Source organism: Pecten maximus, chromosome 6, assembly GCF_902652985.1.
Source record: "Pecten maximus chromosome 6, xPecMax1.1, whole genome shotgun sequence".
NCBI classification, from domain to species: Eukaryota; Metazoa; Mollusca; class Bivalvia; order Pectinida; family Pectinidae; genus Pecten; species Pecten maximus.
The window spans coordinates 41727981-41747088 of NC_047020.1; the positions used below are offsets into that span (position 1 = coordinate 41727981).

The following is a 19108-nucleotide window of genomic DNA, read 5'->3' on the forward strand; positions in this document are numbered from 1 at the left end:
CAGACAACAACCAACAAAAGTGAGGACCAAAATGGACATATCTGACAGGGAAATTACAAATAATAATCATCTGTTGATTTCAATACTTTGTTGGATTCTTTATTGAAAATGTCTCTTTAGGAAAGGTTTGCTTGTTCGTTTGTTTTGCCGGGTTTATTGCTCCGTGATCAGTCATTTTGAGGATGTGTATCATTGTAGTAGTTGGTGTCTACATCACTGAAAAACGGTCGAATATATCTATAATCATTTTAGGCATGAGATGTAACACTAGACCCTAAATATGCTTGGACAGTGTAAGTCGTTCTTTCTTTTATCTCAAAAAAACGAACAAGTGATACAGATACCTGATAAGTGAACAAATCACCTTGGATGTATAGCTTAAATATGTAATTATGTTTAATAAAAATAACCCATATCATCAAATATTTAATGGGGTTAACGGCAAAAAATCTACGTGTAAATGTTATTTTAATACTAGGTGTCGAAATATTGAAAGTTAAGAAGAACAATGGTTCGCTTTCAAACATTATTATTATCTTTACTACCTATTATTGACAATTTTAAAAGGGAAATTCACTATTTTGTCAACAATGAAACAAAAGATTAGAAGTTAAAAGGTTGTTATCGACACCCGAAAAGTTATACAGTGAAACCTGTCCTATCCGACACCATGTGGGAGTGATACTTTGGTCGGATTAAACAGGGTTTCGCAAAAGTCAGGTATTTGTTGTTGACTACACTTGGCATCACGGAAATACAGCACTATCGGATTTGACAGGATGTCGAAAAGTCAGGTGTCGGATTAGACAGGTTTCACTGTACATGTAGTTTGAGATATTAAAAATGACCATGTTTAGAAACATTTCTTGAAGAACAGACACAAACTTTTAGATACACGTTTTTATTAGTAATAGGGCTTGATACAAAGGAATCTTTTCTGACAACAAATACCATTGGTAATGATGAAAACTTACTGAAAGATGAACATTAAGGCAAGATACATTAACGACATTTGTTGATAGAATATTACTTCCAGAAATACTCCATCAATTTGTTCTGATCAACAAAACGGCTACTTAAACAGATGTTTTCATGGAATTTTAAAGGATAATATTCAATAGCCTACTTGCCAGCTATACTTTTACATGTAACATGTCTACACTAAAAGCTAAGATTTCAGATTCAGGGCTTCAAGAAGTCAGGGGGGCTTCCAGGGACATGTTTCGTTCCCTTTCTAATTCGTCCACAAACTGCTGTATATTCAAGACTGCCTCACGCGTTGATTTGTTGTACGTCTCGATTCAAGTTTCAATACGAATGACTATATCCATTGGTAAATTAATAACGTTAGTGCAACTTTACCCTTTAGCTAGAGAAGAACTGAATATTTATAAAGGTCTTTTATCAATAACATTATGTACACTAAAACATTTTGAGTTGAGAAGTAGCTTGTGTCCAAGCGTGATAGTATTTGTTGGGATGTTCGTTCATTGAATTAAATAAGATTGACACCTAGCTTTGTCCTTTGCATTCGGAACCGTTATCATTAAATGTTTTTCATTGAAATATTTACCAATTCTAGATCCATCAGATTAACAACACTAGCACCTCTAATAAAAAGCCATGGAATCCTGATAATCCCACTATTTTGACAAGTTAAAGCATAACAAGCAATCGGACCGGCCCAAGAAACAATTGAACCAGTCGTTGAAAGTAGTTTCGAATAGTTCAGCCATTGTGGCATGCTGTCAAATTCATCTGCCATCTTTTTTAGTAGGCAGTCTTATGCTTTCCTGACGAGCAGCCATACCTCGAACTGTGTAACATTGTCGGGCACTGTCTGTGTTCCCCTAACGATTTCCATTGCTCGTTAGCTAAAAGATTGTAAGGTCGTAACAGTGGACGTAAAATCATTCTCTTTCCGTTGCTTACACAAAAAAAAGTAAGAAGAGGACCAACTCGATCATCTTAGGTACACACAACAACAGAAAACGAACTAGATCCGATGTCCACAAATACGTTAAGATTTGGTGTCACACATCTCTTATGGCTGGTTTTGAAATTATTCAATTCTTTAAACATCTTTTAACAATAAAAACATTATACATAAAAAAATGAAGATTCCTCAAAGCCATAAAAAAGAGAAATCATTGTTCTTCACAAAAATACCAACATGAGCAAAATTTCATTGAAATATGATGTGATGTCTAAGTCGTAAACGGACTTACAATTTTTTCTGACATCTCTTTACGTATAGAACGCGTATAATACCTACTGGGTCTTATCCTTACGTTGATATTTCACATTTCACTTATTAGTAATTACAGTTAGTATTGTTTATAGAACTGTCGACCACTCAGGTCCACTTCCGTTCCACAGTCGATGTATTGTAGATCTTCAATTGTTACACCTTGTTGATATAGTATGAGTAGGGTATATTTTTTATTCTATCAATACTTACCAGAAGCAGGCGCCTGTGCTTTAACCAAGAAAACCAAGATTTTTGTGACAGGTGTCATGGTTAAATCTGAATACGCTTAATTACCTTCCGGAGCACCTGATCTTATTCTTATTTTTCACGAGTCTCTTAATAGATTCTTGTAGTAATGATGGTTTGATTATTTTGTCGATATGCTTGGTTGTTTATGCCACCTGACAGATATAACCTCAAATCTAAATCATAATTTGTAATATAGATATCCCTTGTTGTCTATGCACCTTGGCAGAAATAAATTACAGTCTACTCAATTGGTACCTGCAGCTCAATATTCACCTTGTGCTAAGATATATGTTACGTAATTGCGTGTAAATAGTCGATTTCAGTGGGATGGCGCTATGAAAGTATTTGTCATCGATCCCAACAGTCAAAAGTAGACGACGTCCGTAAGGCATTATGTTGATATGACATAAAGGAAAAGGAACAAAATAGAACCATAGCCGATAATACCTGTAGTATACTCGAATGGACTTACGTACACAATAACTAAGGAACACCAATACACATACCAAAACTTGCTTTTTTTTTTGTTCGTTGATTAACATCCTCGCAACAGGTCATACCAGGACGGGTATGAAGGAAACTTTAACCAAAGAAAGCAGAGCCTCATGGTCAAAGACTTGAGCATTGTACAGTAAGCGTTAACATTTCTTTTTCATAAGCATGATGAAAGGGAGATAACCAACATCATTTACTATGCGACATCTGTTAGTTTCTGTTGTAGCAATATTTATGTACTTTTTTTTTTAAACTATCTATAATATTATACCATCTGTGTATGCAGTCTATTTACCCAGCCTAAAGTAGGGCTTATAAAGTCTTCTGTCCAAAGCCATCTAAATTAATCAAATCATATTTTTGTAAAATGATATGAAATCATAAATGTATTTCCTATTCGGGAAGGCCACAAATTACCATTTTGGATTGTGACATTGAAAATTTGTTATAACCTCTTATTGAGATCTGTTGATGTTTTATTTAACCAGCCGATTGTCTCTAGAAGAATGATACGTTGGGATATTCCTCATTCGTGTGAACAGTAATGATTTCTAACACAAATATTTTATATTAAAAAGGGTCCGGGAATGGTAAAATATCTTACGATTAAAGGTTGATGGAATAATATTTGTAATAGAATGTATTTGATAGCGCAAACCACCATACATTTAAAGAAGTTTTGTCATATATATAGAACATAGATTCATTAAATAAAACAATTAAAAAATCAAATAAATGTCACATATCAATGTTTAGGTATTCATCAATTCTTACTCATTCATTTTTAACGACTTTTCAATTTTTACCTAAATTTTGAGAAAGCTACCGAATCTGCTTTTTATTAAACAGTTCTTGACATTCTGTATAAGAATTATCCTTTTAATCATATTGATAGATTTTTTGAAAATGTAAACTTGAAATCCATTTTCTGATATTGAAAGTCATTTCTGCTGTGGATTAACAATAAATGTTATGTGTAAGCAAATACTACATTGATTTAACATCACAAGGTTTCGATATATGAATGGTTATTTGTGATTATATATTTGGTTCCTTATGCAAAAAAAATAAAAATAAATAAACGCTCGTTGACTCTACTTCCAATATCGTTAATGTGGTTTTATTTTGTGGGCATGCTATTACCTGGGTTTGGCCCAGATTGACATGACGGTCGTCGTCTAGGAAGCAGGAGACAATTATTCCCAGAAATACCAGAACATTCTGCATTTCCCCAAGATTCAATGCAAATCTTGGTTTTATTAAAACGAGAATTATATCTGATTTTGTTTTATCAATTTAAAATTTCGTGTAAGTATTAAGCTGTTTTAGTTTAAAATATCCCGTATGACTGTATTCGTTGTTTGTTTTTCTAGAATATACGATTCAGTGTTGTTATCGTTATTTCAAATATTCTGTATGACTGTGTTCCTTTAAGTTCCATGACAAAATAGTTACGAATGATCACTTATTGCTGGCTCCTGCTATTGACATGAAATCTTTCAACAAAATCATTTAAACAATGATTAAAACACATAAGATTTCGAGATTTTGAAAATCATTTATTTTCTGTGATGGTTCTTATAACATATCAAAATTGCTATATATATGTTTCTATAAAAAATATTTCTTGCGGGAATTTATGAATTTCATCCACAATTATTTTGATTATGGAAGTTAAAATAAAATCAATTATATTTGTAAAAGTAATTATTGTCAATACATTTGAAATGCTATATATGCATGGTATTGCAATTTACGTATCTTTTTAATGAATGGCCGGACAACTGAGTATATAGTAGTTCAAAGAATACGCGAGCCCTCATTGTCAGTTTGTCTATTTACAGTCGTTTGAAAACCGATGTCATAAACGCGACCATGATTGTAAAGAACAGCCATGATGCCAACTTCGGACTCCCGGATGGACAGCTTGTTGGTAGGAGCTCTTTCTCAAAAGAAACAACAGTGTTCGTAAACTCAGTCCCACAACTCCTCAGAGATGGCATTGTAGTGACACAATTGAGAAGCGAGTCCATCAAGCTACAAAATAAAGTTATGCATGGTTTTCGGTGGAATCAAACGACGGAGAAAGAATTTGCCATAAAATCAATAAAGTCAATTAAACAGAAGTATGGCACGCTTTATAAGATAAATGAAAATAACCTAAAAAAAAAATGAGCTAAAGTCTGAACAATGATGACCAGCCCCAGTCTCTCTGTGCTTTTAAAATAAGCAAGATTTAATCTCGGTCTAATTTCCTTACTTTTGAATTAAATTTATAAATATATATGTTGTATGTAGATCTCTGTGCTTGGTAAGTATGATTTAGAAAATCCCGGGATTTTTATTTTTTGTTTAATATAAATTCGTTTGTTGTTGTTATTTTTATCAGTATGTAAAGAATAATTATTAAATTGGTATGTTTGTAATTGGTGAGTTCATGTACCTGCATACTTCTCCTTGAATGTTTGCCGGGGTCAGGTTTCCAGCCTCATTCTGTACTTTGGTTTCACAAGCAGCGAGATCGGTAGGGAATGTGTTTTTCAAACCAAGACAGGCAACCCCTTTCGTTAATACTGAAAAGAAACCACACAATCCCATATTCAGTGACTAAATACCTTTTATTGTTCATTTCGTGACAAACTCTCTTGACTAGGGTACGTCGCTTACAAAACGATATACACTTTATCTGAGAAAACATTTAGATAGGTAATAACATTAAATCATATCTCTTATAATATATTTGTTGGGAAATATTAAAATATACTTTACGCTTAAAAAGGGTCATGAATCCGTTTCAAATCTACGAATCACAATATAACATGTATAAGACTAAAGGTTAATCACTGTTATGATAACAGGATATTTTGTCTTTCCGCACAAATAGCAATTCGTATTAAACCATATTATCAAACATTAATTTCTGGTTCAGTTCATATGTCGTGAAAATCATATCGACCTCAAGCTAGCGAAATATAAAAAAAGCAAATTAAGTGAGTGTTTTCTAAACTAGATTCTCAATAACTTCCTCTTGTTAATATAATGTAATGTGTTCTTGATTTATTGTTTTACTGCTTTGAATGTGTCGTCCTTAAAAGAGTTGTTTAAATATTTTTATACATTCAATTTTATAGTCTATACTGGAGAGTTACTTAAAAACACGGAATATTTTCATATAATTTTGTAATAAAGTTAGTAGAATGTATAGTATTTTGATTTAGATAGATGGTAGGTTTTATTAATTTGGAAGAATATTTTTGAGTGTTGTGAACACCATGTATTGACCTAATTAAAAGGCTGTCATTGTTTCATCGTGATATAACATCATCAGGAATCATAAACATGTGCGGAATCGCGTAAAGAAATGCAAATTCCCCAAATTAAAATTGTGTAACAATGAGGCATTGTCACAAACCCCAATCCCACCCTAGTAAGCCAATCCAACAGAAGTCAACCCGGCCCTAATTACAGCAAGTGATGGCTGAATCAGCCGCAAAAACTGGATGTCTGTGAATTGAATGTTCAAACAGTACTCTTAAGGTGCCGATTCCTTGACAAATAAATCTTAACAATTATTCTGGCTTCTATATGTCATGATCAAATTTCTATAGATTATATCAAACTTTTTTATTATAACCACAGCTATTTCTGGACGAACGGTTCATTAATGAGAAACGAAAATTGGTGTATATGCTAATTATATCCATACACTCACCATTCTGATTTTTACAAATCGTAGATAAAGCGGTATTCATTTGACTTGTTCCTGGCAGCAGGCTACTGAATGGGGCCACGGAAGGGCATTTTGTGAATAAGTCGTAACAGTGTACTACATCGCTGGTATTTCTAAAACAAATATGATAAAATATAACAGAACGGATTGATCATAATAATTTTTAAAAAATAATCTCCTACTGCAGTACTATATAATATTAGCAACATTACCACTTGTACAACATCTTTTACATAACGATTTTGTGTTCATAACGAAATCATTCTTGCGTCCCTTAAACATACTTTCTTGGTAATTAAACACTCACATGACGAATCGCCAATCAACATTAAAATTACCTGGGCGTAGTTTGTTTACAGAGCCTGACCGCTTGTATGACCGAGCGGCGCCGACCTTTCAACTTTACTCGTATGGCTTGCCTACCTAGCGTGAGGGCGCAGGTTTATAGGTTATTACACCTTGATTGCGTGTAATTAAAAGATGTCCAGTCGTAATTGAATAATCAAAATGATAAATTAACACTGAATTAAAAAAAATAATAATAATAAAATTAATTAAAAACACGAATGATTTCTTAGTTTGTCATACGAGACGCGATTACTTGCAATATCGGGACCTAAAGTTGCAATCAACTGTCTCGTGTATGATGCATTTTTCAATGCAAAAACTGAAACAACGATATTTGGCATGTATTTATGTGCTTTTTTCCTGCCACAGACACGTGTACTGCAATGATCAAACACACAACCTAGTACCCTACTGTTGCTCGAAGTTTTCATTTGACAAGTTCCGACTATCTGAAAAACTGTGAGTAACAGTTATAAAAAAAGTTCGAACCAGGACTAGCAAGAAAATTGTTGTTTTCATTTGAAAGAATATGTATTCGAATTATCCGTCAATTCGAACTGACCACAAGTTTACCGTATCTTGACTAATACTATTCAGTGAACACATATATATGTATCAATTTATATTTCATATCGTTCTATCTGTTTAACTTGTATAACGAATTTAAATTCCAGGTCACTTGAAGTTAGTTATAAACGAAATGTACTTGATGTAGTTGATAAGCCTAAGGTATGTGATTTATTATGAAATACATACCTGCACACGACATTGAAGTCCCCTGAAATTCCACCACTGGGACTGATGGAAGAGATGTTGAGACCAAGGCTGTTTAAGCAGGTTACTGACTGTTGACACTGGGCATTCACGTGACATGCCAGAACAGACAGCATACACACTAAAAGCAAAGAAGATTCAAAACCTTTTACATTTGCCGTCTGTTGAAGAAATGAATGACATTTCCATCCAAAATATCATAATGTGTGTGTGAATAGAGTTTCGTATATCGTAACAAGTATGGGATGTTTATAAGGGATGTTTTTGGTATTTGTCACCTCCATCAGACAATTAACTAGTTAGGCGAAGGTACACTGAGGTTTGAAACTAAACGATATGATAACCAGATCGCGGTGAAGGATGTAGGTGAGTGTATGTTTATGATAGGTATTTGGATTGGAGGTACGTTTGAGAATATATATGTGTTTCTTAATGCATTTCTGAATCAACTGAGCAAAATATGTTTAACACTTGGTGGCAAAAAGGTTGTGATGTACAAACATGGAAACCGATATCATATGCATGAGTATGGATTAGCGAAACCGGTTATAAAATATATAGAGGGATTCAATAGTCTTTACAAAACAAATATTTAAAACTTGGAATATCAAGAGAAAATAGAGACAACAGAGAAAAAAGAACCGTCTTAATGTATATTCTTAACCAGTATTTGTTAATCAGAAAGTATCATCTAATGGAACACAATAATCGACCATATTGGTTCTGGTATGAATTCATGACAATTATTTATATTGATACAATAACATTATTGTTTTCAGCAATTATCCATTATTGTCAATGATGTTGTGATGCAGTCTGCATTTATAATGCTTTATGATGCGAAGTAGGCTGGCACACTAGTTTGGTTACGTTGGAAGGGCGATAACTCGAGAAAAAGAATCGATATTTCCTTTGTTTATAAAGTGATGGGAATTTTGTCGCTTAATACTTTAAAAACCTTGACAAGGTATTTGTATTGGATACTATTTTGGCACTTGTAGCTCAACTGATAGTCACAGAAAGAAAGCCCACTATATGTATTCATATATATATTTGATTTATATGTACAAAATGTATTCTTCACATACACAGTTCCTTTTCGCTCGGTTATTGCAAAATACTTTTTCGGCTACTCAAAATTGTGTATTTGAACAAAAACAAAAAAAAACATTTTCATACATTTAAAGATCCATATGTAATACATTGAAATTAACAAACTCATGCTCCTATATAGGGATGCACATAACAGTACACTTTAAGATAATTACTCCCATTAGCAAGTTATTTTTAACCTGTCTTCTTCTGACTTTCGGGTGACTGGTGTTTAAAGTTTAAAATCATGCTATTTTATAAGGTAATCATTTTCATCAGATTAAACTTCTGCATGCTTATGCAAGTTAATATTTTGTAGTTACTATGTAGTTATAGTGCAAAACATTCCTTGGCACAATTTACATATAAACTTATTTGCTCGTGGGGTTATTGCCTTGTGAACTGCCAGAGTCATTTTGAGGCGGGATCTCTTTTTAGTAATTGGTGGCTACCTCACTTAACAACAAACGGGAAGCCCGTCGCATGCCGTCCAGAGCAATTGGGGTTAAGCATCTTGCCAAAGGACACAGCCACGACAGCACAGGCTGCCCCGTCTCTTAGCCTCCTGAGAAAACCCAACCGACATGGTTAGTGAGGGTCGAGCTACGCACTTCGGATTTGTACCTGGGATTACGTGGCCTGTACTCTAACCGACTAAGCTATAGCGACCCTCTAACATGGGGAGGCATTTCTGCAGTTGTGTATATGTTTATGCAATATGTGTAGCTTTTTCAATAGATAGCAATATGGATTATATCACATTTACGTATACTTGAAAGACTAGTATCTATCTTAGTAGTAAATATAAAATCATCGTCTCGGGATGTCAAGCCAGCCACTTCCATAAAGGAAGCGGCGAAGGTACACGGAGCCTGCTGTCCTAGCATCATCACAAACTAGTCTTCAAAATGAACAGTCCAAGTCTGCCAGTAAGAGTCACGGGTCAAATGTTCTGAGCAGTGAAGTAAGAATATAATACGAACAATCACGTGATGATTAATTTCTTTAACCACTAAAAGGATCATCTTAATGCACCTTAGGGTACAATATATCTGACAAAATAAGACTTGGTTATGACGAAACGTTCGGCCAACCTATAGCCTGGAGCATTTTTCAAAAAGAGCTAGGGTATATGGCTGTCATACGCAAAAGCAATGTTACACCTCATCAAAAATCTTAGTCAGGCTAAGTGTTTTACTACCAACCCTTATCCTTTCTCGGGGGACCCAACGAAACCCAAATCTCCGCTATGGATGTTATTAGAAATTCGGCGTTCAGAGGGACAATATAATATCGTTTAACTCATAACCTGTACAATCTTGAAGGCATTTCAGTAAATAGTATAACTCATCAGGCGCACCAACAGTCCAATATGAAACTATCGAGCATGATATTGAGTTAGCACGCCAGTTTTGAATGTATACCTTACGAAAGAAGGTTTTGAGGGTGTATTTAAACTTCTATCCTTTCATCTTTCTCAATACAAATTTAAGGTTTGTCTATGTAGATTAAATGTTTCTCCTGGCTTTTCATGCATTTCTAGGTACTTGGTAAATTCACATTAAGTAACGTAACAACAATTCTTTCTAAAGCAATATAAATCTCAAACACTGTATCAAGCCAAGGCAGATTAGAACTACTATGTTGTTTCAGAATTGCAGAGTTACCTATATAGCTACAAACTCGTAAAAACACTTTTTTATTTCTTTTTTATTTGTTTGCAGATGTTTCCCAAGTTACATATTGTTTCTTTTTCAAAAATGTGCACATCATTTTTGATATCTTTTGCAAACACGAAACAAAAGTTAAAAAGGTCATTTGTTGGAAATTGAAACACCGACTACTGCTTATTGGCTAGGTGTTCCCCAAGCAAGTTTGTAAAAACATGATCGTTAGAAACCAGATGCTGTCCGTTTATATCATTGATATTTACCAGTTATTATATCAAGTTTCTAACATATTTTCTCAAACCGGATCTGTCCATTTTCCTAAAATTTTCATTTTCAACAACAGGGTCATAATTAATGTCAGTAATACCTGCTTCGTCATGTTTGTTTTCAACGTGGATGTAATTGAATTCCCAATGTGTTTATATACCATTGTGCAAACGGAGACAACTCTCATAGAAATGTAAGTTTTAAGTATGTGGTTTACTCAAGGGAAATAACTTCTAATAATAATATGTTCTGGAAGAGAGACGTGTCATAATATTGAGTATATAAGTGTTGACAAATGGTTGTTAACAAGAAGCGTGTTAGAGAATTTTAGAAAACAGAGAATGTTGGAAAATGTTCTTGAAAGATTTGGCAATATGTTATAAATACCACGAGAGACCAAAATGTTATCCAGAACTTGTTTACAATTACCAAGGAGAGCTTTATAAATTATGTGCTATCATTAATTGCCTGATACTGATAATTGGTTTGCAAGTGATAAGGTGAGCTATGTTCATTATAATGGATTATTAAATACCTTGAACTATGACCTGTTGGATTTATAAAATTCTAAATTCTGGAGAAATGGATAGAAAATAATTACTTCAGGACTGCTGTTAACATTGTTGATTTAATACACCACTTTGTACACCACTGAATTGTAATTGTAAATCATCTTGTAACTTGCTTAGATTTGTGTATACATGTACCATTAAATTGTGTTTTGAACTTAATTGCTGGGTTTCCTCTTTCTGTTATTATCACATAACACAATGCACTTATTGTGACTCCAGTATATATTGTGTAACTGACATTTTTGCCAAGTAAAATAAGCTACTCGTCTATTCATCCCGCTTGTTGGCCCGTTTTGAAGCGCGCGATGGGTCTTAATGTGGGAGGAAACCGGATACCCGGGGAGAACCACGTGATCAGGTAGGTGGCCACATACTTTTTCACGTCAGATCGGGGAATTGAACCCCGACGCCTAGGTTAAAAGCAAGTACGTTATCAATATGTCACCTGACTTTTCTCTTTAACGGTTACTTTATGATTTTTTTTTCAAAATCTGAATCGAGCGTTGCTATCTTGGAAAGGGTCATGACCTTGTTCAATGCCAATGTCTTACCTCAGCTTTGCTGTTAGTTAAAAATGTTTTATATTTTGTAATATACCATTAACATTGAAATATGAATGTAATTTATACAAAATGTTGACATTTGCCATTAATAAATTACATTAACAACTCATGTTGGTCTCCATTATCATTCTTATGACTTTGCATAGCTATGACATAGCTACAGGCTCTTGTCTCAGATTATTTATAGATATGACATTATAATGATTTATCAGTATTATTTATGTATATACATGTATTTGTTACTGATAACTAATATCTTGTTGCTGATAAGGTGCGCCATATGTTATCATACACGGTATCTCTAACCTTAGCAATATAAGTAAGTCTACGTCGGCTATAATAGTTTGCATGTTAAAGATTGCAAACCTTATTTATTGTGCAATATTTAGCTATAGATTGAAGCGCAGCGCTTGCAGCATGTAAAATGCTTAATATCATCCTACTTTTGACAAAAAATACCACACATATAATGTAGCGTTGATAGCTACATGCATTTTGATAAGATATCTAACCCTGTTTGTAACATGTAGTGGGCGGAACGCAGAAATCCGTAGTATGCAATGTCTGGACCAGGAAGATTTTATACATACATTATAAAAATGGGCTTTTCTAATACCCCAACAAATACTGCAAACTGATGATAAAATATTCTTTTCTGTTTAGTGGTCATTTGCTACAATAAAAATATTTACTGATTAAGAAAATATTGTTTGGAGAGTGATATTCATGAACAACTGAATATACATGACTTCGGTGTGCTAAAAAAGGTCAATATCTATGCTAATTATTAGTATATAATTGTTGGTTTATTTACCAAATCTTTGCTGTATCGTAGAAATAGGGATTGGATGTTGTTTTTATTACGTTTTCGTTGGTATGAACGCAAAGGGAAACAGTCATATCGATTGTTTAGAGGAACAAGGACGTATCTCAAACATTGGAGTGCTTAGAAGTAAAGGGCCGTATCTCAAATTTATCAATTTTTAGATTACAACTATGAGTGAGATTTTCCTATAAAATTTGTACATTATATCTATTGAAATTGTCTAATTCTGTTAAAATACTATGTGATTTAAAAGAATTAGACAATTTCCATTGATATAAAGTACATATTATCTAAGAAATGCTCAGTCGGAAATGTAATTTATCAAAATCAAAAAAGTGATAAATGAGATACGACCCTTTACTTCTAAGCACTCCATGTTGGATATCCCTGTTCCTCTAAACAACCGACATTGTACGTAGAACGTTAGGGCTATATATTGAATATCTCTGTATCCCATTTACATCAAGAAATCGTTGAAATACCGAAGGTAGAAAATTCAAGCTGATATGCGTTGCGACGTTAGTAACTACGGCAGCTGTGGCTGCTAAGATAATACATTTCCCGTGAATCTACATAATAAAACACCATTACTGTTAAAAAAATAAAGAAACAACTCAACGTTTTTGTGTGATGCTTTTTATGTTTTTAGTTAATTGATATATTCACAACACCATTTCCGACTCGGATTAACTATGGCTGTCAAGCACAGCGTTTATTGACACAGATTTAGTACTGACGCTACAGTCATTTGGTGTTAGCTAACCTGGTGGTGAAATGAAATATGCACCAATTTCCGCAATATTCAGCTTAGGTTTTGACAAAATACTCTCTTGACTTTAGCTTTTCGTAAAGAGATCATCGGATAACAGTTGGAAAAGATCAATTGCGTTGATCTAGTCTTGTTTATGTTTTGTAAGGTTACAAAGAGACAACGTCATATTTGTGTTACCAATTGCCGTGCTTATTAATCCGCTGTGCTTTATGCTAATTTATTCGCAGTCGGAGTTTACTAAGCTAAAGAAAGGATATATGTAAATACGAGAAAATAGTATGAGTTACTATAGACATTGGCATAAAACCATAAGCATTTACGAATTATAAAGATGACATAATTGGAAAATAGCTTTAAATTGGGTATTATATGCCTCATATGGGAAACAAAGAATACAAATCTACGTCATACGTTTTTTAGGCTATTGCAGGACTTGATATAAATGCAAAGACCATAAAAGAGGGTGTAAAGACATACAACTTGAGCAGCATTCAGCTAAATCAGTGTTAAATACGGGTATGGATATCTTAACATTAACATAAATGGATTGAACACAAAGTGCAAAGGTTGATACCACCTTTCAGTTCCATATTGTAATCCTTGGACTCGACAACAATGCAAAATGCCTAATATATTGAAAAATGAACTAATTACTTAACACATCCCAGTTTCAGGAAGACTAACGCACTTAAGTAAATATGAAAAAAAACGAAGAGCAAGTTCTCTGACTCTTTCATATAATCAATTTTGTATCATTTGCTCAGCTGATCAATGTAAAACCAGATGACATGAGTGTGTTCGTGTGTATGGGGGTTCAATGACTCATCTGTCCTACGCTATCATTGTCTCCAGGTGCAAAATTCATCCACACTATAATTTTGTGGTTTTTCCATATAGGCCGCCTGTATCTGTAAGGGAGGCAGGAGTCATATCTATATATGTAGGCTGTATCAAAGTTCAACGTAGATATAGCTATTTAATAACTTGTGATTAATTTTCTTTCGTTCTTCGGACTTGCTTTGTATTGATTTATCCATGTGCAGTACTATTACAACCCCTCAATACAAACAAAGTTATTATATGAATAATTTAGAAAAAAAAATGTATTCCGACGAGTTAAGTTTACAATTTACATGGAAAAATTGAAAATAAAATATCAGTTTAATTTGTTATTTCTAATTTTCTAGTAGATTTTTAGTATTCATTTTGTAATGACCATTACAGTTTTTTCAAGATAAATTTTTTAAACGGTTAAAATCTTGTTTAGCGAACTCATTGCGCATGGTGAATTACCGCCGCTAATTCAGGGCAGATGCGATTGAAAGTATACCAGTTGATATGCATTGTGATAAAGCATATGTATAAAGTATAAATTCATATCATGTAATATTAAGAATATGTAAAATAATACTATACCATTTACCTGTAATTAAAAGTCCGGAATTAGCCATGCTTCTTGTGGTAAATCAGTTCGACTAATCCTTGGACGCTATGTCGGTTACGATACGGTGACCTAGACCGGTGGATGTTCTCTGCTGAACAGACAGCGCAGTAACAGGGTAGATTCTACTGAAGTCGATATAATATGTGGTGTTATCTGTGATAAAGCGTAATCGACATGTTTAATGCTACCTAGGCAATGAGTCATTTCCGACATTACTCATTTCCATAAGAAATGTCGTAATTTTATTGCGAAATAAATTTTCTGATTCCACGGTGTGCTCTTCGAACATCATATTGACAATTTTTTGACATATTACCCATATATGAATATGTATTTGTTGCAGTTATTTCATTGTTTTAGTTTTAATTTTAATGTATTTTTTTTTAATTTATGATTAATTAAACGTAGCTTTTATGCCACGAATGCATTTGTTTTCGCTCTCATCAATATGCCAATATGCATGTGTTTTTGCATTGTGTACTTTTTGGATACCGACGTAAGTCTCCATCATATCATCATTTTGTTAATATCTGTATGATGGTTGGCATCGGGTTAGGTGGTTACATTTACATGTAACATTATATCAAAATATTAATATTATATAGTTATGACATTTTTTATAAGGTCGATACGTAATTTTAGACTGATATTGTTCTATTTCTTTTTTTTCCACGGCAGTTCAATTTGAATTTTAAGGGGAATTACGTGATACTTTTTAGCTAATTAAAACTTTATGAAAAATATGATTTTATAATTAGTCTTTAATATCACTGTATAACCACCGCTCTCAATGAATTTGTGATATATTACTGATCTGTGTAACAGTTTTGTTGCCAGAAATAAAAAAGGGATGCACAAGCGAGCTCCACTGTCACATTCCGGGGCAGTTGTCATAAACTGGGGGAATACCTTTGGGATAGGACATATAAGTTGTTCAGCGAGATAACAGTAAAAAGTTTCGGCAGACTATCCTTAAATGACCTCAATGAGGTCATAACACCTTTAATGTATCTGTCACTCAACCACTGTTTAGAACGACCAGCTGAACGCGGTGCTAGTCAGTCCGACCAACGAATCCACGTGTTTGATAAAATGAAAGGTTTGTTAAACAAGATAGTGGTATCGGCTTTGACACACGATATCAAATAGAGATCCAAGTATCTAAATCTATTGAGTTTACACGTGTGCCAGTACAGATATTGTGATACGCTGAACGTCAAGCTGTACCACATCCATTTAGGGTCAGGGAAAACTGGAGTTCTCGTTTGATAGATGTGTTGATTGACATTTGGGGTCAAAGGAAACTGTAACTAGACATCATACAAGCGAGAGATACAATGTATGCTGATTTGAAATATGCTTCAATTACCTTAATCTGTATACTAATAGACAGTTTCATCTCATAACGTAGCATGAAGAATAAGACTTATTCTGAAATGTAGACTGACGTCATCAAAAAGAAGGGAAATATTAAATATATATATTATAAGATACTTAATATAAAATTATGAAAGTACGAGGTATATAAACTTTAAACGAACATAGATAGATACTCAGATTTTAGTCTGACAAAAGTAGGTTATTACACTCCTTTGACCGTCCTCTTTGTAATAAATAATATATTAAAATGAAACATTCATATTTTCTTTAAATCATTTTTTCTGTGGTTGATTGTTGCAGTGTTCGTCTAACTTCAATTCAAATCCCTTGACATTTTTTGCATTTACTACAAGGAAGAGTGTTCAATGCAACGACAGTTTTCTGTGTAAACAAATTAATCTGACAATTAATCTCAATCTTAAAGCAATGACAAACGTGTTGAGAAACCTTTTTTTTTTTAAATATATGACACTTCATAATCATATTTCCCGAACAGTATTTTGTAGACGTCTATCACATCACCACGTGATCTTCTATATGATTTTGTTGGTAGATACAGTTTATGTAATCTTGCGGTAAGGTAAGTCCTTCATCCTTTATAATCATGTCATTAGGAAAACAAAATGTCGGTATCAGCCTAAGAAAATATTAATTCTATCTCACAGTTGCTTAAAAGTGGGCAAAATGAAATACAAAATTCAGCAAACTACAGTCCCCCACGAAATGTACATTGGTATACTAAGAATGCAGAGATGATAAATAATTTCCATAGATATGTACATATAAGTCATGTCCTTTTACTACATAATTGGATCTGGTGACACATATTTATTATTTGACCGAATTCGGTAGGCTGAAATTTAGTAATATCACTAATTTCGTATCATGATTTAGATGTGAAAACGAAAAATTCAAAGAGGCAATGCGATTAATTAGATCAATTATATCACCCATTCCATGTTGCAAAATTAATCTTGTTTATTTGACTTGATAATACTCCTTATTGAAATTTTTAATATTTTTCCAATGAAATGTTATATGTTTATACTGCTACACTGTTACTCAATTAGAAATATTTCATATCCTAATCTTGCAATTTGTATTGAAAAGAAAAGATTCTACCTTAAAAGTACGTACAATTGAAATATAATGTATGAAATCTGAATGTCTAAAGTATTAAAACATAGATTGTTTTGTACCTGGGCTCCATTTAGTAGTAGTTAAAAAGTGTGGGTTTGAATGACCGACTTTTGATACACGACACATTGCCTCATTTAGGTGAACCAATGTTCTAAGTGTGAAGTGTCAGTGATAGGAAGTGTAGTAGATAGCGACCTGACATTTTGTTTCTCTTTTATGTAGGTCAATATACCTAATGTAGGCCAGAGAGACCTACCTCTGAGACGCAACACGTCGCTTCATTTTGGTGAGCCAATGCCCAAAGCATGTCGTGTGGATGTTGAAAAGTGAAACAGGTACAGCCCAGACAAGATAATATGCGGAAGGACAGCCTACCGGACGGCAGTACGGACTGACACAACGCGAAATATAGCTCCCCTCCCTGACTTTCGGTTCGGGACCGGATGTCCGGAAGATCATACATAGGATCCTCCTGATTCTTTCAAGACCCCACCCCTAGTTAGATCCACTTCACATAAATATTTTGCTATGGTCGTAAGATAATAATTTAAGTGGCAACAAAGCTGTACATCAGATCAGATATCTTTCAATCTATATTGTCGCCACATTTAGTAGCCCCCGTGATATAATAATAAACTATCTTATGTCATATTTGCTATGCGTGTGATTTTCTCCTCTCCCAATGAGGCAAAGTATGGCTTCCATACGACCATTTTCTTGTGGGAGCATACCAAAAATTGAATTAAAGAATGAATATATAAACAGTATTTAAGGACAGCAATGAGATACAGCCAAAACACGCAACCCCAACCCCGCTCTATGATCGATAGCTAAAGCAGGTACCGATATGCAAAAATGATTAACTGCATTGTGCAGCGACGGTGCACACTGCTCTTTACGTGTGTTGAAATAAAGTTAAGTGGGTGCGTCATAAAGAGGTGAGTCTTGGTCGGGATCACTATCAACTTTTGTTGACAGGTGATAAGTGATTTGAATCTAACCCCATTGACCTTTGTGATCAGTTCATTGGTCCAGATTGATAAACTTACCTGTGTTTAAGCGGAGATTTTGCTTGTCTGAGTAGGATACAAAGCCCTCCACTCTTCACACATGTGTATTAAGGTACATATAATGATGATGGAAGGGAATACAATATAAATATATATATAATACATATATATAACATAGTAACACAATTGACGATGGAAGACAACTTTATGACTCGTGCCCTGACCGGGCGTCGAACTGACGATCTACGGCACCCAATCGCCTAGCCAGAAATACTCGCAGCTTATACCACTGTACCACATCGGCGTTCTTAATACATATATATATCGATTAGCGACACATCTACATGTGTATTACGGATTTCACAAACATCTCACTTGCTGATGTATGTATGAATAAACGTAGTCCTTTAATGTAGCATATAGAAGTATTATTAATATTCAATGTACATACAGACAACAGGCTCGCACATAATACAGTGTGTTACATTATTATATCAGAAATGGTTTCTAGACAGTAAGAGGCGG

General features: G+C 33.9%; 1 protein-coding gene across 1 annotated transcript; it reads right to left on the reverse strand.

Moving 5' to 3' along the window:
- Nucleotides 1–4539: 4539 nt before the first annotated feature.
- LOC117329814 lies at nucleotides 4540–15173 on the reverse strand. Its single transcript, XM_033887966.1, has 5 exons — nucleotides 15033–15173; nucleotides 7830–7968; nucleotides 6708–6838; nucleotides 5439–5568; nucleotides 4540–5032 (listed from the first exon to the last, which is right to left on the reverse strand). Exons 1-5 carry the CDS (start codon nucleotides 15058–15060, stop codon nucleotides 4834–4836), a joined length of 627 nt encoding a protein of 208 aa, XP_033743857.1. The 5' UTR covers nucleotides 15061–15173; the 3' UTR covers nucleotides 4540–4833.
- Nucleotides 15174–19108: the final 3935 nt, after the last annotated feature.

Coding starts and splice junctions, on each gene's coding strand:
- LOC117329814 (XM_033887966.1), bottom strand. CDS start 15,060: ATGGCTAATTCCGGACTTTTAATTACAG. Junction 7,969..15,032: donor TTCCGGACTTTTAATTACAG/GTAAATGGTATA, acceptor CTTTGCTTTTAG/TGTGTATGCTGTCTGTTCTG. Junction 6,839..7,829: donor GACTTCAATGTCGTGTGCAG/GTATGTATTTCA, acceptor TATTTGTTTTAG/AAATACCAGCGATGTAGTAC.